At 41.6% G+C, this 23,461-nt stretch overlaps 1 protein-coding gene across 1 annotated transcript in view; it reads right to left on the reverse strand.

Moving 5' to 3' along the window:
* The window catches only part of LOC124596573, a 69,960-nt gene extending 47,772 nt beyond the window's left edge, over positions 1–22,188 (reverse strand). The window contains exons 1-2 of the mRNA XM_047135766.1: positions 22,159–22,188; positions 14,422–14,574 (exon numbers count right to left, since the gene is read on the reverse strand). Coding sequence (XP_046991722.1) covers positions 14,422–14,550 — 129 coding nt within the window. The 5' untranslated portion in view covers positions 14,551–14,574; positions 22,159–22,188. The remainder of the gene's footprint in view (positions 1–14,421; positions 14,575–22,158) is intronic.
* Between the last annotated feature and the right edge of the window lie 1,273 nt (positions 22,189–23,461).

Genomic DNA, 23,461 nt, shown 5'->3' on the forward strand with positions numbered 1-23,461 from the left:
ACTATAATTCTCCAGACGAAGCCGACTATGACGTTATTCAGATGATTACTGATAAAATTAAACAGAGCAGTGCAAATACAGACGACGAACGTTCAGAGCTACGCAAAATTCTTTTACAGCATGCTCCAGTTTTTGACAACGTCCCTGGTACTATGTCCGGATTTATGTATGAATTTCAAGTTAAACAGCACGACACGTTTAAAGCCAAACATTATCCCATTCCGTATATTCACAGAGAACAAGTTAAGAAAGAATTGCAAGCTGTGCTTGACCAAGGAATTATTGAACCGGCAGTTAGTCCGTACATAAACCCGCTCCATATTGTTAAGAAAAAGGATGGTTCACTTCGCCTCGTACTTGATTCGCGTCACATCAATGACATTATTATTAATGAAACAGATCGCCCTCTAACACTAGAAGAACTTCTACAGAAATTTCATGGTACTGCTATTTATTCCACATTAGATTTAAAATCTGGATTTTGGCAAATTCAGCTCCATCCGAACTGCAGAAAGTACATGGCTTTTCTCTGTTTTGGTGACTGTTACCAGTTTTGCAAATTACCGTTTGGTTTAACTATTTCTTCAGCAGCATTTATTCGCGGTTTGAATACTATACTTCCGACAGAATTAAAAGACAGAATCACAATGTATGTAGACGACATTCTTATTGCAGAAGCTAACTGGCCTGAACACAAATTGATTCTTGAACAACTGATACGAACTTTTCGTGCACAAGGACTCACAGTTAATCTCAGTAAACCGCACTTTGGCAAAACTTCTATAAAATTTCTTGGACATGTAATTTCAGCAGAAGGCATTGCGCCTGACCCGGAAAAACTTCAAGCTTTACGTGACATTACTGTTCCTACGACGAAGAAACAACTACGCAGCTTTTTGGGTTTAATTAACTTTTTTCGTAAATTTATTCATTACTCTGCTTTAGACACCCCTAGATTATGTCAATTGACGGGTAAAAACACTATTTGGTCCTGGGACAGCCAAGCACATTCTGATTTTGTCAATCTGAAACAAGCTTTGTTGAATGCACCACTTTTATCACATCCAAATCTTACTAGAAATTTTTCCATTGCCACCGACAGTTCTAACACCGCTTTAGGCGTACACATTTTTTAGGAAATTGAAGAAGACGGTACTACAGTAATTAAAAAAATCGCCTTTGCGAGTCGCATTCTGTCACCTGCTGAACGCAATTATTCTGTTACAGAACTTGAAACATTATGTGTTGTATGAGCATTTACGAGATTTCGGCATTTTCTTTATGGAAGACATACGACCGCTTACACAGATCATAGAGCTATCCAGTTCTTACTTTCAGCAAAATTTACACATGACAGGTTAAGCAGATGGAAACTTTATTTACAGGAATTTAATTTTACAATTGTTCACATTCCCGGTACACAAAATATTGTAGCAGACGCATTATCCCGTTCTCTCAGCAACAATCAGCAAGACATCGCAACCAACTTCTGCCAAGCAAATTTTAGCGTCATGTATATTCAACAAGTTGCATTCGAAAATTTTATTTCGTCGTCATTACGAGGTATAGCACAGGAGCAGAGTAAAGACAACGTATGGAAAGAAATTAAACACCTTTGGCAAGATAGGAATAATGTTACCATCAGAAACCATTACACTGTACGAAATAATATTCTGTTTCGCCGCTCTCACCCTGACAGCAACAGTTGGTTACTATGTATTCCTGACGAGCTTGTTAACAAATTAATTTGGTATACTCATTTAAGTTACGCACATTACGGAGCCAGAAAATGTTTTCTTATACTGAGACAGAACTGTTATTTGGCCAACATGGAGAAACGTATTCGACGAGTTTTAGCGTCATGTAAAATCTGCCAGAAAGCTAAGTCAGACACGACTTCACATATTCCTCCGCTACATCCCATTGTACCTGTTAAATTGAGACACATGGCCGCTGTAGACATTTTTGGTCCGATTCCCAGATCTAATAGAGGTTTTTGCTACATCTTTGTCACTGTTGAACTCACTTCAAAATTTGTTACCTTAACTCCGTTACGCAAAGCTACTGCTAAATCTGTTTCGAAAGCATTTGTAAAACATTTTCTATTTCATGTAGGGCATGTATTAAAAGTAATTTCCGACAATGGACCACAGTTTCGATCTGCTATATGCACACGTATGTTATGAGCAAGAAACATTTCTCCGATCTATATATCCAAGTATCACGCTTCTTCGAACCCTTGTGAACGACTAACGAAAGAAATTGGTAAACTATGTAGAATATACAGCCATAAAAGACATATTGATTGGGATACACACATACTGTCATTCCAGGATGTAATTAACTCAATACCAAATGAATCTACTATGCTATCTCCGACTGTTATACTGAAAAATGTTGAACCACCTAACAAAATTAAAGAATTAGTATCCTTTCCTACATCTCGTCGACTACGACACCATGAAATAATTAACATTGTGCTGAACAACATCAAACGTGCCGCAGAGCGCCGGAGAAGACAGCAAAAACAGGTTTGTACACGCCCTGACTTTCACATTGGACAGAAGATATTAGTACGTACACACTATTTATCCAACAGAGGAAAGAGTAGATGCAGTAAATTTGAGCTTCTATACTCAGGTCCATATCTAATTCGCAGCATTCCTCACCCCAATGTAGTACACGTCGAAACTCTGAGAACCAGAAAAAGTAAAGGCAATCACCATGTCTCCAATATTAAACCCTTTATCGAATGAATATACTTTATGATTTATCACACTGTAATGCCATTTGCAGATATTTATATCAACACTTACTGATGATTATCATATTTTATCTTGGCAAGTGCCTGGCAAGGTAAGGTTAGCAGGTCGCTTTTCTTGTCGTTACACATCAGACCGTGCACATTTTTCCAGATAAACTTACATATTTTATGACCAATTATGCAATTCTATCTAGTGACATTAATTTTATCAAATTCTTTCTCCATTAAAGTCTTCAACTCTCGCCTCTATCAACTACACAACATACAAGCTGAACACAAAGAAAGTCATTTCTTGCCATTATATATCAGACCATGCACATTTTCCATTTTTCGTGTATGTATGATTGTTTTCCTGTTTTGTTTGTATGCACTACGAAATCTTTAAGATATAACAAACATCAGTTGACTTTAACATTTTTCCTTATGATATCTCAATATCTTGACTATTCTACACTTTTGGCTACTGCATTATGAGACTGTGTGTGCATTTTCGCACCTGAACACTCTCTATGTTTTTGACATAATACGTTTTCTGTCATGCTATGCTGTATGCTTAATTATATCACTAGAAACAAGTTTTTATTTAATGGGTATATAATTTAAATGCCAGATATTAATCCTTATTCATCATTTTCCGGAAGCAATAACGTGTGAAAGAAATAACTTAAACAAACCAGATTGGATTAGTATTAAATGGGAATTTGACCTTCGGAATGAACGAAAGAAAATGGAATACCTTGTGATGAAGAGTAAATGGATGAGAATTAACAAGCATTAACAATAATATACTATACACATCATATGATAGCAGTCTTAACTAATTTTGTCTTTCAGAATACGAGGGGATTGATGCAGGCTGTCAGACCGAACTACACATCTTAGTTTTAGTGATGAAATATGCTAGAAATAAGAAACTCTATACTATGAATAGTTGTATGAAGTAAATGGTAATATGAATAATGAATAATGAAGTGTCTTTTTGCAGATGATAATGAATGATGATGAATAGTTATATGAAGAATAACCTAATATGAATAATGAGGTTTTTCTTTGCAGGTGATGATAGTAATGAAGTTATGGTAACATGAATTATGGAGTTTTTCTTTGCAGATGAGGATAATGATGAAGTTTTTATATTTACTGTTAGTAGTTATTTAAGTATTGTTGCAGTTCGTTTTGACAGTATGTCTTATATCACATGGTATAATGACTGAATGTTTTGGAAAGGACAGCTAGAGCACATACATATTGAGTACACGTTTCATTACCTGTTAATTGGAAGTTCACTACTTTTCAGCATAATATGTGTTTCTTCTTTCAGCTTAATAATCCATTTTGTATTTTTTCCAGGAGAAGATATTCATGAAATTAATGTGCTATAAGCAGTTAGATATTAAACCTGTTCTAGTACTTGCATTTTTTTTACCCATCTGTGTGTGTGTCATTCATGAATGTGATCACATATTGTCTACTTGTTTCATAACCTTGCTACAGCTGACTCATGACGAATGATGTTACTAATCCTTATTTGCAGCAATAAGTCATATTTCAAATAACTTCCGGGAATTCAGCCAGGTAACACTTTCAGCGACCGCCGATATTTCGGCAGGAGAACACCCCGCCATTTTCAAGGCAAACTGCAACGGACAGGCGACGTACATGCAAATTTAATACCTCGGTTCTCGGACCCAAGCAGGAAAGATAACACACACACACTGAACACTAGTGCCACCAAAGATGGCCAAAGTCAGAGCTATCGATAGTGAGACTATGAATTCGCAGGTGAGGTAGCATTGAGTCTGTCCCTCTGTTTCTTGACAAGGGAGAGAGCCGGATTCCAAACAGAGTTTAAACAGAAACCTCCATCCCTGTTAACAAGGTTGCTCGCTAATTTAATCTCAACTGCCTCCCGAATCACACTGTCCCAATAGCTGGACGTGCATGCCAATATCTCGGTGTTATTATATAACATGGAGTGACCAGTATCCAAGCAATGTTCGGCAATAGCAGATCTATTTGGCTGCTGTAATCGTGTGTGCCGTTTATGCTCAGTACATCTGTCCTCCACGGTCCTGATAGTTTGACCAATATATGCCATGCCGCAGCTACGAGGGACACGATATACACCCGCCTTACGCAGTCCAAGATCATCCTTAACGGAACTCAAAAGTGCTCTAATTTTAGATGGAGGTCGGAAAACACATTTCACATCGTATTTCCGTAAAATACGACCGATCTTATTGGACGTGTTTCCTACGTAAGGCAAGAAGGCAGTAGACTTAGGTGTTGACTCAGAATTATCATCAATCACCTGATGTACAGTTGGTCGATAGCGCAACGCACGTTCAATCTGTCTATCACTGTAACCATTTTGACGAAATGTAACTTCAAGATGGAACAGCTCAGCTGGCAAAGTCTCAGCGTCAGAAACGATATGTGCCCTGTGTACCAAGGTACGAAGTACCCCTTCACGCTGAGCCGAATGGTGACAACTATTAGCTTGTAAGTACAAGTCGGTGTGAGTATGTTTCCTGTAGACTGCATGTCCCAATGATCCATCATCCTTCCTCCTAACCAACACGTCGAGAAAGGGAAGGCAACCATCCTTTTCCACCTCCATCGTAAAACGAATGTTCGGGTGGATCGAGTTCAGATGTTCTAGAAAGACATTCAAATTCTCCCTACCGTGAGGCCAAACAACGAAGATATCGTCAACGTATCTATAGAAACAGGCGGGTTTTAAAGGCGCCGACTCCAATGCACGTTCCTCGAAGTCTTCCATAAACAAATTTGCGATCACAGGAGACAACGGACTACCCATCGCAACTCCATCTGTCTGCTCGTAATACTGGTCATTAAATAAAAAGTAAGTGGATGTCAACTCATGCCTAAAGAGATTAGTTAAATCAGCACCAAACCTGGCTTCAATTAACCGCAACGAATCAGACAGAGGAACACGAGTGAAGAGAGAGACCACATCGAAACTCACTAAAATATCAGAGTCATTCAGCCTCAGTCCCTCCAAACGACGTAAAAAATCAGCTGAGTTCCTGACATGATGTTCACACCGTCCTACTTGTGGACTCAACAGAGATGCAAGATGCTTGGAAACACGATATGTCGGGGCGCCGATGTTACTCACTATAGGACGGAAAGGAACCCCTTCCTTATGAACCTTTGGAAGGCCATATAACCTAGGGGGAACCGCACTATAGGTGTTAAGCCTCTTGATTGTGTCCTGCGACAAACCACTTTTCTTCAGGAGGCTGTTGGTCTTTCTCTCAACACTTTTCGTGGGGTCAGCATCGATTCTGCGATACGTTGAATCAGATAGTAAACGTTGCATCTTTTGTACATAATCATGTTTATTTAAAACGGTGGCATTGCCCTTGTCAGCAGGTAAAATAACAATACTGGGATCAACCTTGAGAGAGCGTAAAGCAGCCCTCTCTGCTGCTGTTACATTACTCTTGGGTGGACGAGCCCTAGTCAAAACACGGCATGCCTCCCTCCTAACTTCCTCTGCAGCGTCAGGAGGTAGTTTGCAAACTGACTGTTCAATTGAACTAATAAAATCGACTACCGGCAAATTCTTCGGAGTGGGTGCAAAATTTAATCCTTTCCCTAGCACGGATAAGGTTGCGTCGTCAAAAGATTTCTCTGTGAGATTTATCACAGAACGTCGAGATATAACATCCGACTCCGCGCGATGAAAACGTACAAACTTTGCCAAATGCCGGGCAGTAACGGAGTTGTACTCCCAGTCAGCCTGGGTCCATGAGGCACCGTCCAACCAATCCCAAGTGAAATCAGACACTTCAGATGCAACCATTAAATGAAAACGATACAATTCTTTGGAAACAGAATCCAAACGTCGACGAGTAAAACGAATCCTTTCGCGAACAAGAGCCAAGCCAGCACGTTGCTTAATTCGGTTGGCGGCAGGAGAATTAATATGGTGCACAACCTTAGCAAATGTTGGGACATGATTTTCATCACGACACCTCAATAAAAACGACAAAGCACATTGCAGTCTAACTCGACAGCTACGAAGTTTATCCAACTTACGTAAACACCGATACATTTCCTCCCTGTAGAGGTAAACAATGTGAGACCTGAGTTTCTCCTGGCGTATACAACTTTCAAATAACTTCCGGGAATTCAGCCAGGTAACACTTTCAGCGACCGCCGATATTTCGGCGGGAGAACACCCCGCCATTTTCAAGGCAAACTGCAACGGACAGGCGACGTACATGCAAATTTAATACCTCGGTTCTCGGACCCAAGCAGGAAAGATAACACACACACACACTGAACACTAGTGCCACCAAAGATGGCCAAAGTCAGAGCTATCGATAGTGAGACTATGAATTCGCAGGTGAGGTAGCATTGAGTCTGTCCCTCTGTTTCTTGACAAGGGAGAGAGCCGGATTCCAAACAGAGTTTAAACAGAAACCTCCATCCCTGTTAACAAGGTTGCTCGCTAATTTAATCTCAACTGCCTCCCGAATCACACTGTCCCAATAGCTGGACGTGCATGCCAATATCTCGGTGTTATTATATAACATGGAGTGACCAGTATCCAAGCAATGTTCGGCAATAGCAGATCTATTTGGCTGCTGTAATCGTGTGTGCCGTTTATGCTCAGTACATCTGTCCTCCACGGTCCTGATAGTTTGACCAATATATGCCATGCCGCAGCTACAAGGGACACGATATACACCCGCCTTACGCAGTCCAAGATCATCCTTAACGGAACTCAAAAGTGCTCTAATTTTAGATGGAGGTCGGAAAACACATTTCACATCGTATTTCCGTAAAATACGACCGATCTTATTGGACGTGTTTCCTACGTAAGGCAAGAAGGCAGTAGACTTAGGTGTTGACTCAGAATTATCATCAATCACCTGATGTACAGTTGGTCGATAGCGCAACGCACGTTCAATCTGTCTATCACTGTAACCATTTTGACGAAATGTAACTTCAAGATGGGACAGCTCAGCTGGCAAAGTCTCAGCGTCAGAAACGATATGTGCCCTGTGTACCAAGGTACGAAGTACCCCTTCACGCTGAGCCGAATGGTGACAACTATTAGCTTGTAAGTACAAGTCGGTGTGAGTATGTTTCCTGTAGACTGCATGTCCCAATGATCCATCATCCTTCCTCCTAACCAACACGTCGAGAAAGGGAAGGCAACCATCCTTTTCCACCTCCATCGTAAAACGAATGTTCGGGTGGATCGAGTTCAGATGTTCTAGAAAGACATTCAAATTCTCCCTACCGTGAGGCCAAACAACGAAGGTATCGTCAACGTATCTATAGAAACAGGCGGGTTTTAAAGGCGCCGACTCCAATGCACGTTCCTCGAAGTCTTCCATAAACAAATTTGCGATGATGGAAGACTTCGAGGAACGTGCATTGGAGTCGGCGCCTTTAAAACCCGCCTGTTTCTATAGATACGTTGACGATATCTTCGTTGTTTGGCCTCACGGTAGGGAGAATTTGAATGTCTTTCTAGAACATCTGAACTCGATCCACCCGAACATTCGTTTTACGATGGAGGTGGAAAAGGATGGTTGCCTTCCCTTTCTCGACGTGTTGGTTAGGAGGAAGGATGATGGATCATTGGGACATGCAGTCTACAGGAAACGTACTCACACCGACTTGTACTTACAAGCTAATAGTTGTCACCATTCGGCTCAGCGTGAAGGGGTACTTCGTACCTTGGTACACAGGGCACATATCGTTTCTGACGCTGAGACTTTGCCAGCTGAGCTGTTCCATCTTGAAGTTACATTTCGTCAAAATGGTTACAGTGATAGACAGATTGAACGTGCGTTGCGCTATCGACCAACTGTACATCAGGTGATTGATGATAATTCTGAGTCAACACCTAAGTCTACTGCCTTCTTGCCTTACGTAGGAAACACGTCCAATAAGATCGGTCGTATTTTACGGAAATACGATGTGAAATGTGTTTTCCGACCTCCATCTAAAATTAGAGCACTTTTGAGTTCCGTTAAGGATGATCTTGGACTGCGTAAGGCGGGTGTATATCGTGTCCCTTGTAGCTGCGGCATGGCATATATTGGTCAAACTATCAGGACCGTGGAGGACAGATGTACTGAGCATAAACGGCACACACGATTACAGCAGCCAAATAGATCTGCTATTGCCGAACATTGCTTGGATACTGGTCACTCCATGTTATATAATAACACCGAGATATTGGCATGCACGTCCAGCTATTGGGACAGTGTGATTCGGGAGGCAGTTGAGATTAAATTAGCGAGCAACCTTGTTAACAGGGATGGAGGTTTCTGTTTAAACTCTGTTTGGAATCCGGCTCTCTCCCTTGTCAAGAAACAGAGGGACAGACTCAATGCTACCTCACCTGCGAATTCATAGTCTCACTATCGATAGCTCTGACTTTGGCCATCTTTGGTGGCACTAGTGTTCAGTGTGTGTGTGTGTTATCTTTCCTGCTTGGGTCCGAGAACCGAGGTATTAAATTTGCATGTACGTCACCTGTCCGTTGCAGTTTGCCTTGAAAATGGCGGGGTGTTCTCCCGCCGAAATATCGGCGGTCGCTGAAAGTGTTACCTGGCTGAATTCCCGGAAGTTATTTGAAAGTTGTATACGCCAGGAGAAACTCAGGTCTCAATAAGTCATATTTTCATGCCCCAGCCATTAATTATCGATCCAAACGCAATGCATTGCTGGCACAAAAAAAATGTATTACCAGTCCCAAATAATACTACTAGTTTAAGAGATATTTATAGTACTAAATATAATGCAGATTTGTCAGATATATTGAATCCATTATATCTATGTATTATTGGAACACAGATCTTGAGTAATAGTTATAGTGTATTACATTTTAAATATGTCCTATGTCACTTGAATGATGAGTTCTGAGTAATACTGAATGATGTTTTGTAATAATGCATAAATGCTATGTCAATAATTTCTGTAAATAATATTTTTGTTATACTCTATAAATGCTATGCCAATAATTAACTCTCATTTTGAATGATGACTTCTGAGTAATATTGAATGATGTTTTGTAATAATGCATAAATGCTATGCCAATAATTTCTGTAAATAATATTTTTGTTATACTCTATAAATGCTATGCCAATAATGAACTCTCATTTTGAATGATGACTTCTGAATAATACTGAATAATGTTTTATAAAACTATATAAATACTTTGTAACTGGCCAATGAATGCCACTGTTTCTTATATTTTAAATTTGTCTTATGTCACTTATATGCTATTGTATATGAATACCAGTAGCTTGATGCTACACTCATTAACTCTTGTTTTGAATGATGACTTCTGAACAATGCATAAAAATGGTTTGTAACTGGCCAATGAGTGCCAATGATTACTATAACTAGATGAATTATGTAAATGGTATGCCATTAATTAACGCTTGCTTTGAATGATCACTACTGAATAATGCATAAAAATGGTTTGTAACTGGCCAATGAGTGCCAATATTTAGTGTAATCAGATGACTTACGAATAATGTTCTGTAATACTCCATACATAGTACAGAAATGTTTAGTAACTAGGCAATGAGTGCCAACAATTACTCAAATTGGTTGATAGACTAGTGTAATTCTCAGTGATGACTAGCATAAGACTTAATGTCCTTCACCTTCTGACCTAATTACCAGAAATTTGTCCTGTCCATCCTCATGATCATGGAGCACTATATTTGGTTTTTGCGCTAATTCTACGTTGGTGTACCTTACAGGAATGTGGTGTTGACACATCATGCTGTCCACCACCTTGAACGATGGAGATGTTATTATGGTCCCACTGTTTGGTGTACCTAATGTACCACCAAAATGATAACATTGAATATTAATACGACATTTCAGTGTCTTGGCTACACTGATTCATACTTCAGGGAAGAGAACTTCAGATTGTCTCACTTGGTGTTGTGCTTCTGTAGAAAGATATGAACTTTCAGTGCAGCTACGTGCAACCTACTGTGCTACAACCATGATGCGATCCTTCCCTTTCCTTTCCTAGTTTTTGTAAAATGGTAAAAAATATATACAGTGCGTGTGCACTTTATGTCATTTATTAATATGTTTTGTACTCATTGCATATCCTAGTTCTTGTAAAATGGTAAAAAATATATACAGTGCATGTGCACTGTATGTCATTTGTTAATGTGTTTTGTACTCATTGCGTGTACATTTTGCCATTGCTTGATATGTTCTGTACTCAGTGCATGTGCACTCTATTTCATTTCATGTCCTGCACTTATATACATGCATATACTCTGTGACTGTAAACTTAGTTAATTAAGTAAATTTTAGAAAAATTTGTTGCTCATGGCAAGTCCAATTGACTCACCATCGCTGCCAAATTTCCCCCCCCCCCCCCCCCCCCCCCCCCCAGTGGAGTGTTATGAAAGCAGTCCGAGCAGATGTAATTTCGATGTATTGCTCGTGCGCTGCCTGCGTTATGCAAGGTCTCTGACCAGAGAGCAGTGTTGACTGCAGTAGGAACTGTGTAGCTGTAGCAGTAAGTTGTTGCTAGTCTGGAGTCTGCTCTGATCTGGTATGGTGTATCGTGTTGGCTCGCCCGGTCGCGGTGCAGCGATGTCGGAGCCTGAGTATTATTGTATAAGGTAAAAAGCAGCCTCGCACATATGTAGTAATGTTATCTCAAGTCGCATGTAAATGTTTTAAAACTCTCGTAATAATAATCTTCCTCATAAAAAGTAACTTTTAACAACCATTCATTTCAATTTAAAGAATTTACTAATTTCTCCCATCCATGATCATCCCGATTATTGTAATAGAAAAATCAGTTGCTTCCTTTCATAAATGACAGATAGGTTGGCCAGCATTGCACAGAGCTGTGCCGGAAGAATTTATTGTAAGAGCAGATATATCCGGCGACTTCATTGAGGTAAGAATTTTTTCCTTTTTTATTCAGAATGATCTTTCAGGGCCATGATGCAGCACTGCTGTCGTCCATAATTTACGAGGTTAAATTCACAGTGAATTATTGAAAAGTCATAAGTGAGCGACAATTTAATTGAGAGGTTAGTTACATTGTTTTATTACCAGGTTACTGATTTTTTTTTTATTGGGATGTTACACTGAATGTGAACGACATAATTATAATTTTTTACTGTAGGAATTTTTCTGTTTTGAGTTACGCTAAATGTGAATGAATTTTGAGCTTGGATTAAATCAGAAAGAATTTTGTGTGGAGGTTAATGTGAAAAGAATTTTGTAGGGAGGTTATAAATGTAAATAAATTTTGTGAGGAGATTACATTTAATTAGAATCATATTCATATTATTTAATATATTTAGTGGGGAGGTTACCAAAATTCATTCACATTTAGCGTAACCTCAAAACAGAAAAATTCCTAAACCTCTCAACAGTAAAAAATTATAATTATGTCGTTCACATTCAGTGTAGCGTCCCTATAAAAAAATAAATGCAGTAACCTGGTAATAAAATAATGTAACTAATCTCTCAGTTAAATTGTCGCTCACTTATGACTTTTCAATAATTCACTGTGAATTTAACCTGGTAAATTTTGGACGACAGCAGTGCTGCACCATGGCCCGGAAAGATCATTCTGGATAAAAAAGGAAAAAATTCTTACCTCAATGATGTCGCTGGATATATCTGCTCTTACAATAAATTTTTCTGGCACAGCTCTGTGCAATGCTGGCCGACCTATCTGTCGTTTATGAAAGGAAGCAACTGATTTTTCTATTGCAGTAATTGGGATGATCATGGATGGGAGAAATTAGTAAATTCTTTAAATTGAAATGAGTGGTTGTTAAAAGTTACTTTTTATGAGGAAGATTATTATTACGAGAGTTTTAAAACATGTACATGCGACTTGAGATAACATTACTATATATGCGCGAGGCTGCTTTTTACCTTATACAATAATACTCAGGCTCCGGCATCGCTGCACCGCGACCGGGTCAGCCAACACGATACACCATACCAGACCAGAGCAGACTCCAGACTAGCAACAACTTACTGCTACAGCTACACAGTTCCTACTGCAGTCAACACTGCTCTCTGGTCAGAGACCTTGCATATTGCAGGCAGTGCATGAGCAATACATCGAAATTACATCTGCTCGGACCACTTACAATATTATACTAGAACTGACATGTGATTACATTTTCACGCAATTTGGGTGCATAGATCCTGAGAAATCAGTACCCAGAACAGCCACCTCTGGCCGTAGTAACGGCCAAGATACGCCTGGGCATTGAGTCAAACAGAGCTTGGATGGCGTGTACAGGTACAGCTGCCCATGCAGCTTCAACACGATACCACAGTTCATCAAGAGTAGTGACTGGCGTATTGTGACGAGCCAGTTGCTAGGCCACCATTGACCAGACGTTTTCAATTGGTGAGAGATCTGGAGAATGTGCTGGTCAGGGCAGCAGTCGAACATTTTCTGTATATAGAAAGGCCCGTACAGGATCTGCAACATGCGGTCGTGCATTATCGTGCTGAAATGTAGGTTTTCGCAGGGATCGAATGAAGGGTAGAGCCACGGGTCTTAACACATCTGAAATGCAGCGTCCACTGTTCAAAGTGCCGTCAATGCGAACAAGAGGTGACCGAGACGTGTAACAAATGGCACCCCATACCATCACGCTTGGTGATACGCCAGTATGGCGATGGCGAATACACGCTTCCAATGTGCGTTCACCGCGATGTCACTATACACGGATGCGACCATCACGACGCTGTAAACAGAACCTGGATTCATCCGAAAAAATGACGTTTTGCCATTCGTGCACCCAGGTTCGACGTTGAGTACACCATCGCAGGCGCTCCTGCCTGTGATGCAGCGTCAAGGGTAACCGCAGCCATGGTCTCCGAGCTGATAGTCCATCGAGACGTGGCTGCATGATCAGTTACAGCCATGCAGATAAGATGCCTGTCATCTCGACAGCTAGTGATACGAGGCCGTTGGGGTCCAGCACGGCTTTCCGTATTACCGCACTGAACCCACCTATTCCATATTCTGCTAACAGTCATTGGATCTCGACCAACGCGAGCAGCAATGTCGTGATACGATAAACCGCAATCGCGATAGGCTGCAATCCGACCTTTATCAAAGTCGGAAACGTGATGGTACGCATTTCTCCTCCTTACACGAGGCATCACAACAATTTTTCACCAGGCAACGCCGGTCAACTGCTGTTTGTGTATGAGACATCGGTTGGAAACTTTCCCCGTGTCAGCACGTTGTAGGTGCGCCACCGGCGCCAGCCTTGTTTGAATGCTCTGAAAAGCTAATCATTTGCATATCACAGCATCTTCTTCCTGTCGGTTAAATTTCGCGTCTGTAGCACATCATCTTCGTGGTGTAGCAATTTTAATGGCCAGTAGTGTATGTACTTTGTATCTGCTATGCTCTAGATAAGGTACAGAATGGTATTTCGGATTCACGAACGAGGAACGTATTGGGCTGCGCCTTAGGGACAAAACAAGTGACGAGAAGCTTTCCTCCCCACTCCTCTTCCCCACATACTATCTTATCTTCAAAGCACCAATTACGTGAGTAAATTCTGACACAGACAGTGCGATGGCTTGCACAGTACAGATATAGAAAACAGCCTAGTTGTGGCTGTCACCTTGAGGCTGACGATGCGGATGGCCTGGTCGACGGTCATCTCGACGCGCACGCGGTCGCGCAGGCGCAGATTGATGGTGCCGTGAGGTGTCGCCACCACCGCGCCGCCGCCCGCGACGCCGTCCACCATGTCTGGGTCGCACCACCCATCTTGCTGTCGGCATTCAGATCGTCTCGTCAGCTACACCAGTCCCCAGAAATAACCGCTGTTTTGTTGGTTAGGTACATATAACATAACTATAAGCAACAACAAGTCATAGTAAATTAAAATTTTAACATCAACAAAAACATTAAATTACTGAAAACTTCGAAAAAGAATAAGCTTTATAATACTTAAAAATGGTTAAGCACCAAATGCAGAGTACATGAGACTTCTCGGTGGAGGAAGTTTCTTGTCTGCAGAGACTCTAAATGTTCTGGAGGCTATACAGCAAATGTTCCCAGCAGATGCAATAGTTCAGATGGTGTAGGACACTATCCACCTCCTGCACAGGCAGAAGGAAGCTGTAGCCTTCTGCTCAGTCTCTGGACACTGACGATCGAGGGGAATGAGGAAGCTGGCAGGACAGCGGAAATAGTCAACAAATAAAATACCACGATTCTCCTTAACATCCCACAACTGGCTATGGTGTCATGGGTGGCAAAGGGAATGTTGGCTGAGTGGGAAAGACAGTGGCTGGAAGTGGCCAAAAACAAGTTGCGGTCGGTCAGACCAACTATTTGACCATGACGCATTTCCATTCGAACTCCAAGAAGAGTGGTTCCACGCAGCTCCGTATCATACACTGCTTAATGACACACGCTTATCTCTTGAGGATTTGAAACCCACCTGAATGCAGTGCTTGCGGAGACGCACTCACGGTGCACCATGTTTTAACATCGTGTGTTTTGTATGCTGATAGAAGGAATGCCTTTGGTCTACTGAGGGGCTTACCCTCAATTTTAGATGATGAAACAATAGTAAGGAAAATGACATTTTTACGGTGACTGGATTCCTGCCCATTGTATTTGGACGACCATTTCAAAGTGTCTTTGGCTGTCTGGCTCATACTATTATTTCCGCGATCAACAAGCCATCTTAATACCATCCAGAGTTTTATTAATACTGTTAATTCATGGCAATTGTATGAATAGATCTACTCGAGGTTATACGTGAAATTATTTATGACTGTGGCTGTAGTTACATGGTCTTTGCCTTTAGTTTTAACAAGAATGACTCCCCCTGAACCAGTATCATAATATCGAGAAACGACGCTAGTGACTACGCTGTTTAGCGCCAACAGTTTTAAGTCCGTCCGACCATCAAAAATAGTAATGGTTTTATGGTTAAAACATTTTGGCTGCCAGGCTAAGTGTTCCTGCCAAACACTGCGTAGAATAGCTTACTAAAATAAGCAAAAACATAATGGGTTCTTGACAAATTGTTACATCATCCAAAGCAAAGGAAAAAACTCGTGATGAAGTTTATGACTGCTCATTTCAAAAATATACTATAAACATGTATGCATTGCCCACTTGCAACTCCTCTTGACAAAGAAACAGCCCGTGCCTCAAAGGCCATCCTCATATTCAGAGGCGTATTAGGAATACTTTATGTTGCCTCACGGCTGAAAGCAGCTAAAGCACTACTGGGCAGTAGGGCACAAGTATATCTCTCTTCCTCAATAGCACGTTTGGGGGAACTGCACTTTGTATCACAGTATGAATATGTAAGCCAACTGTATATGACAATTCGTCATTCCGGAATTTAAATGTGCTTTTACCACATAAGTGCTCTGTTTTTAAATGATGAGGACGTAAATATAATGATTTTAAATTGAAGCCAAAGAAAGTAGACTGAAAACTTTAAACTGGATGGGATTGATGTGTAGTGTGCGCTGCATGATTATTGAATTGGTCGTATGGCCGATTAACCAAATGCCAATTTTAGAAAGCTAAAAAAATCTCCAATCACCTCAAAATCACACATACTTCCTTACAGCAGGCAGTGATTTCATTTGGTAAATGAATCTTGAGTGTATAATGGGAACAAACGACATAGGAACGAAAGTTATTCTCCTGGTTAGATTCACTCATGTGGATTAATACACTGAAGGAAAAAAATCGCAACAACAAAAAAGAGTTTTGCGACATAAACGAAAGGTGGGGTTTGCCTTTCTACATCTGAACGATGACGTCTATTTACATTTCGCGCCAGTCGCGTAAGAGTTGCACTAGAGCGCCACTATGACACTACGAGAATGGAAATCAGATTTGCTTTAAATACATGAAGCAAATGTCGTGAGCGTTAATTACTTTTGAAATTGGACGTGTTGTTAGTCAAGAATGCCTTTAAGGTGACAAAGACACCATTAACAGCACCTCACTGAGTTTGAACGAGGTAGCGTGATAGAGCTACGAGAAGCTGGATGTTCCTTCTGCTATATTGCAGAAACACTGGCCAGGAATGTAGCCGCTGTACATGATTGCTGCCAGTGATAGTCACGAGAATTTGGAGTCGCAAGAAGAGCGGGCTCCGAACGCCCACGTGGCACTACCGAGAGGGAAGACCATTGTGTTCGTCGTATGCCTGTTGCGCATCGCACTGCGTCTGCAGCAGGAATTCGAGCAGCAGTTGGCATCACAGTGACAACAAACTGTTATAAATCGGTTACATCTATGCCAGCTCCGAGCCCGACGTCCGGCAGCGTGCATTCTACTGACCCCAAACCATTACAGTCTACGACTTCAGTGGTGTCAAGCTAGAGCTCATTGGAGGGGACGGTGGAGGTCTGTTGTCTTTTCTGATGAAAGCTGGTGTTCTGCCTCTGTGCCAGTTATGGCTGTGTGTTGATTAGGAGGAGGCCAGTTGTTCTAGGCGCTTCAGTCTGGAACCGCGTGACCGCTCCGGTCGCAGGTTCGAATCCTGCCTCGGGCATGGATGTGTGTGATGTCCTTAGGTTAGTTAGGTTGAAGTAGATCTAATTTCTAGGGGACTGATGACCACAGATGTTAAGTCCCATAGTGCTCAGAGCCATTTTTTAGGAGGCCAGTTGTGGGCCTGCAACCAGCCGGCCTGTTTGCGACTGGACGTACACCTGGAGTTATGGTCTTGGGTGCGATTCCATATGACACCAGGACCATTCACTATGACAGCAAAATTGTGCTTCAATATCGTGATTCGGCCTGCTGCACTATCACTCACGAACAGCATTACAGAGGGTGTTTTCCGACAAGTTAACGCTCGCCCACATACAAATGTTTCAACCCAACAAGTTCTACTGAGTGTCGACACGTTGCTTTGAACAGTTCGATCACCAGGTCTGCCTCCAGTCGATCACATGTGAGATTCATCGAGCGATAACTCCAGCATCATCCACAGACAACATAAACCCTCCTTGTTTTGCTCGATCAAATGCAACAGGCATAGAACTCCAGCCATCAAACTGACATCATGCACCTATTCAACACAACGCATGCACGTTCGCATGCTTGTTCTCAACATTCTGGCCGTTACACCGGTTATTAATGTAACAGCATTTCACATTTGCAATGACTTATTTCGCTCTGTGATCTTGCAGTGTTAGTCACTTAAATATGTTGCCTAGAGAAACGCATTCCCGAATTTTTTTCTCTACAATTATTAATTTTTGGTGTCGCGATTTTTTCCATCAGCGTATATAATGGTGAAATACTTTAATATAAAGTTGAGTACTGTCCTTCTTTTCGTTAATGAAATTCAAAATATTTCTGGGGCTGGTCGCAACATCGATACCAGTCGGCTCCAACTCTGGGTAAAATGAGATTTTCTCCATCCCAAGTGATACTAAGTCTTACTCTGCATGAATCAGAAAGGACTTCGTAGGCAGCAAATGATTTCTAAAGGCTTTTCCATTGAAGTATTTTCAACCACGTGTAGTGGTAGCAGTTGTTTCACATCAGAAATTGTATACTGGAGGCACAGTGCGATGATACCACTGCTTTCACTGTGACAAGCCTCCACACCAGGTAGTCACCCGATTTTGGGTTACCTCAACGTTATTCAGGCGTTTGGTTATTGCTGGTCGATATCCCTGGTCAGCCAGAATGCATGAAGCATTTATAAAACTGCTTCCAACTAGTAGCTTAAGTACTTTCGCTGATCTTACTCTAAGATCCCATGGTAGTTACAACATGGTAAGATTGTTATGAAATGATGGAAAATGTATATAACTATATAAAATACTAAAATATTTATAACTGGTAGTATCAACTAGCCTCTCGAAAAACTAAGTAATTATAAGTTGTATGCTACATTTAAAACGGATTTAATACTTACAGTGTTGTACCTTGGTATCTATTGTGGAGATATCCTTAGCTGTCACATCCGCTGGTCCGTTCCATGAGCTTTATAACCCAGTTAGAAGTTCGTTTAGCAATTTCAAAAAGCAAAATGTACACCTACATGTCCGGAATAAGAAAACATGAAGTACTGGACTAGTCAGGTCTTCCATTCTCTCCTTCCGGAACAAGTAAATGAAGGAGGAAACAAAGTGGCCATCACCAGAAACCACCTTTCTGCTAAAAGTCACATGTCGCTGTACAGCTTGGGGAACAATTAACAAAAATAACACTTACACACTTCAAATAATCCAAACTAAAGCCCTAAGATGAATATTAGGAGCACCACCACGGAAACAGACCACCAAGCGATGGGACAACCATGAAAATACGACTAAGAAGTGTACCAGAAATTAGACAATCAGAGAAACGACAAGACATGTGAAAAAGATGGCCCTGTAACACTGAGACTCTGGCATTGGAAGTAATACTGCTATCTTTGGAGTTATGACGTAGTAAATTGTACTCTTCACACTTCGCTAGTTTCTGGAATTTTCGAAGGTGAGGGAGCCTTTTCTCTGGCGGGAGCATTGTCTTGCTATTTGACATCGACAGTGCCCAAGTGCTACTGGCCGCGCACAAGTACTAGTATGTAATGTATGTAGTATGTGAGTTTAGAGTTGTTGTTTGGGCTCCGCAAGAAGCAGTCGTTGACAGCCGCGTCGCGCATAAAATGTTTGAAGAATTGGCTAAAGATATGATTACGAGTTGAAGATCTTAAATCGGTTCGTAGAGTACAAGCAATTTATGATTCGGTTTATTCGCGCAAAGTTGCGTGCAATTATTTATGATATTTGTGGAAGAAAATGCATCGTTGTTGTTGGTCAGTAACTTTCGTTGGTGAAGCGTATTGATATTTGAACTGATACAAAACGGTATCCGTGAACCGTGAAAGCCGCTATATTTATATGGAAAGGTAATGCAGAAATAGTTACTTCAGCATAACTGAAATGAGCTTAACTTTAAACATAAGAGTGGATGAGCTTAGGCACTGCTAGGGAGTGTGTTACATGCCAAACGATAATAAAACAAACTACTATTAATTTGTACTGTCATTATTTTAAAGCGGCGTTTCCAGTTTTGTAATTGAGGAACTTTAATATTTGAAAAGTATGAGAGACCCTTGTTAGTATCGGGCACGTGTCAGTTCTGTTTAGTAACGAAGCCTGTTCTGTGCATAGAGCTCTCAGACTTGTGTCCGACAGCCACAAAAACAATCAACTAATTATTTAAATTTTTTCATTATTCAGCACCACTTTCTAGAACCTAGATACTGCCAGAACTGAAGCTCTGAGGCTGGGCTAGCTGTCGGTAAAAGCATGCCCATGAAGTAAAGAGTAATGTTGGCCAATAACGTCATACCCAGTTAATAGGAAAGAAGTCAAAGAACTTACAACCACGACAACAGGAATCAATTTACAACTAACACGATTAACTGAAACTCTAGGACTTACTACATCTACATACATACTCCGCAATCCACCATACGGTGCATGGCGGAGGGTACCTCGTACCACAACTAGCATCTTCTCTCGCTGTTCCACTCCCAAACAGAACGAGGGAAAAATGACTGCCTATATGCCTCCGTACGAGCCCTAATCCCTCTTATCTTTGTGGTCTTTCCGCGAAATATAAGTTGGCGGCAGTAAAATTGTACTGCAGTCAGCCTCAAATGCTGGTTCTCTAAATTTCCTCAGTAGTGATTCACGTAAAGAACGCCTCCTTTCCTCCAGAGACTCCCACCCGAGTTCCTGAAGCATTTCCGTAACACTCGCGTGATGATCAAACCTAACAGCCCGCCTCTTAATTGCTTCTATGTCGTCCCTCAATCCCACCTGATAGGGATCTCAAACGCTCGAGCAATACTCAAGAATAGATCGTATGTTTTATAAGCGGTCTCCCTTACAGATGAACCACATGTTCCCAAAATTCTACCAATGAACCGAAGACGACTATCCGCCTTCCCCACAACTGCCATTACATGCTTGTCCCACTTCATATCGCTCTGCAATGTTACGCCCAAATATTTAATCGACGTGACCCTACTAATGGAGTATTCAAACATCGCGGGATTCTTTTTCCTATTCATCTGCATTAATTTACATTTATCTATATTTAGATTTAGCTGCCATTCTTTACACCAATCACAAATCCTGTCCAAGTCATCTTGTATCCTCCTACAGTCACTCAACGACGACACCTTCCCGTACACCACAGCATCATCAGCAAACAGCCGCACATTGCTATCCACCGTATCCAAAAGATCATTTATGTAGATAGAAAACAACAGCGGACCTACCACACTTCTCTGGGGCACTCCAGATGATACCCTCACCTCCGATGAACACTCACCATCGACGACAACGTACTGAGTTCTATTACTTAAGAAGTCTTCGAGCCACTCACATACTTGGGAACCAATCCCATATGCTCGTACCTTACTTAGGAGTCTGCAGTGGGGCACCGAGTCAAACGCTTTCCGGAAGTCAAAGAATATAGCATCCGTCTGATACCCTTCATCCATGGTTCGCAAGATATCACGTGAAAAAAATGGTTCAATTGGCTCTGAGCACTATGGGACTTAACATCTTAGGTCATCAGTCCCCTAGAACTTAGAACTACTTAAACCTAACTAACCTAAGGACATCACACACATCCATGCCCGAGGCAGGATTGGAACCTGCGACCGTAGCAGTCCCGCGGTTCCGGACTGCAGCGCCTAGAACCGCACGGCCACCGCGGCCGGCTCATGTGGAAAAAGGGCGAGTTGCGTTTCGCAGGAGCGATGCTTTCTAAAGCCGTGCTGATGCATGGACAGCAACTTCTCTGTCTCAAGGAAATTCATTATACTGGAACTGAGAATATGATTTAGCTGCTAACAGGTGAACAGGCCGAAAACCCTGATATTCATAATGATAAACAGAGAGCATTTCTTATATCACTGAATGAGTGACTTGAAATGAACAGATCACTACTTATTCGGCAAAGAATATTTGACACAGTATGGAAGTAATTCATCTTCAGAATATCATATAAGAGGTCTTCATACAAAGTATACTGTCACATACGTACATCCTCGCCATCAGTGCTCAGCCCCAATGAGCGTTGATGGTGGGAATGTACGATGTGACACTGTACTTTGTACGAAGACATTCTGTATGACTTTCTGAAGATGAATTATGCCCGAAACATATCAAATACACTTTGTTGAACAACAAGTGATCTGTTCATTCGAACGACCCATGCAGCAATGGTATTACGAAGTGCTCTCGGTTTACATCATGAACGCAGGCCTCCCAAGCGACTTCATGTCACAACTCCAGTTCCTTGTAAATTAGTGTGTCAAATGCTGAGATATGTTTAGGCTGTAGTGGCTGACCGTGTAGGCTTCGGGAGCGACTGGCGGCGCGTCGCCGATGACCTCGGGGCAGAAGGGCGGGGGCCGCGTCAGCTGCCACGTAGCCGGTGCCATGCCCACCCCCATCCCCACCCCTACGCCCACCCCCACCATGGGTGTCAACGCCGGCGTCTGCCACTGCTCCTTGGTTACCAGGTCCAGCTCGCTCAGCACCTGCAACACAAATTGCGCTGTCGAAACATTCTCAGCAGGGGCCCACCCAGTGGATGGGTAAGCCCAGAGTAGTCAACCTATCTTACCTGTCACTCACTTTTATATCTCTTTTAGCAGTAAAATCATCTAGCGCTCACTAGTTCCACAGTAATGGTGGTTTACAAACTAGGAAAGTAACTTTGCTTTATAAAATTTATAAATCAGAGTTACAGCAATTTAAAGCATATACTAATAATTGCTTATCAAATACCTTATGTGAAAATTGTAAGTGAAAATCTAATGAAAATGTTTTTAAAACTCCTTTCTTTCAGGAGTGCTAGTTCTGCAAGGTTCGCAGGAGAGCTTCTGCAAAGTTTGAAAGGTAGGAGACGAGGTACTGGCAGAGGTAAAGCTGTGAGGACGGGGCGTGAGTCGCGCTTGGGTAGCTCAGTTGGTAGAGCACTTGCCCGCGAAAGACAAAAGTCCCGGGTTCGAGTATCGGTCCGGCACACAGTTTTAATCTGCCAGGAAGTTTATATCAGCGCACACTCCGCTGCGGAGTGAAAATCGCATTCTGTGCTGTTACTGCTTTGCGCGCTACTAGAGTAATTCAGTAAGTTTCCTACTTAAATCATTTGATGGTTAAAGTTGCAACGAAAATGTCTTGCGTGCTTTTAGGCATTGCAATTTGCTTTAATAACTTCGAGTTTATTGACTATTTGCCAGGCTGTGTATTAACATCTGATGTAACATTTTGCATGCGAAAAGTTGTCTGCCTTCCCATTTGGCGTAAAACGAGCCATGTTCTAATAATATGTCTGGTGTGTCATAGAAGGAATTTGTTGTTTTCTAAGCCGGCTGGGCTGCGTCTAAAGCGTTGCCGCGTGACCAATACAACTGAGTGGGTCTACGACCGCGGAAGGCTGCTAAGTTTGAGCAGTACTGTAACTGATGCATGTATTCTACCTTTAAGATTTTTTTATTTAAAACTGTAGCTTGCAAATAATTTTTTGGTGTTCTAAACTACTCAAAAGATTTCAAATCCTTTCGGAGCCACCAAGCTTCTTAGTCCTCTTTCCAATAATTTAGTCTAAAGTTTTCGCATTGAACAAGCGGAACATCTGTGACGTCT

The sequence above is a fragment of the Schistocerca americana genome, chromosome 2 (genome assembly GCF_021461395.2).
Source record: "Schistocerca americana isolate TAMUIC-IGC-003095 chromosome 2, iqSchAmer2.1, whole genome shotgun sequence".
Classification (NCBI taxonomy): domain Eukaryota; kingdom Metazoa; phylum Arthropoda; class Insecta; order Orthoptera; family Acrididae; genus Schistocerca; species Schistocerca americana.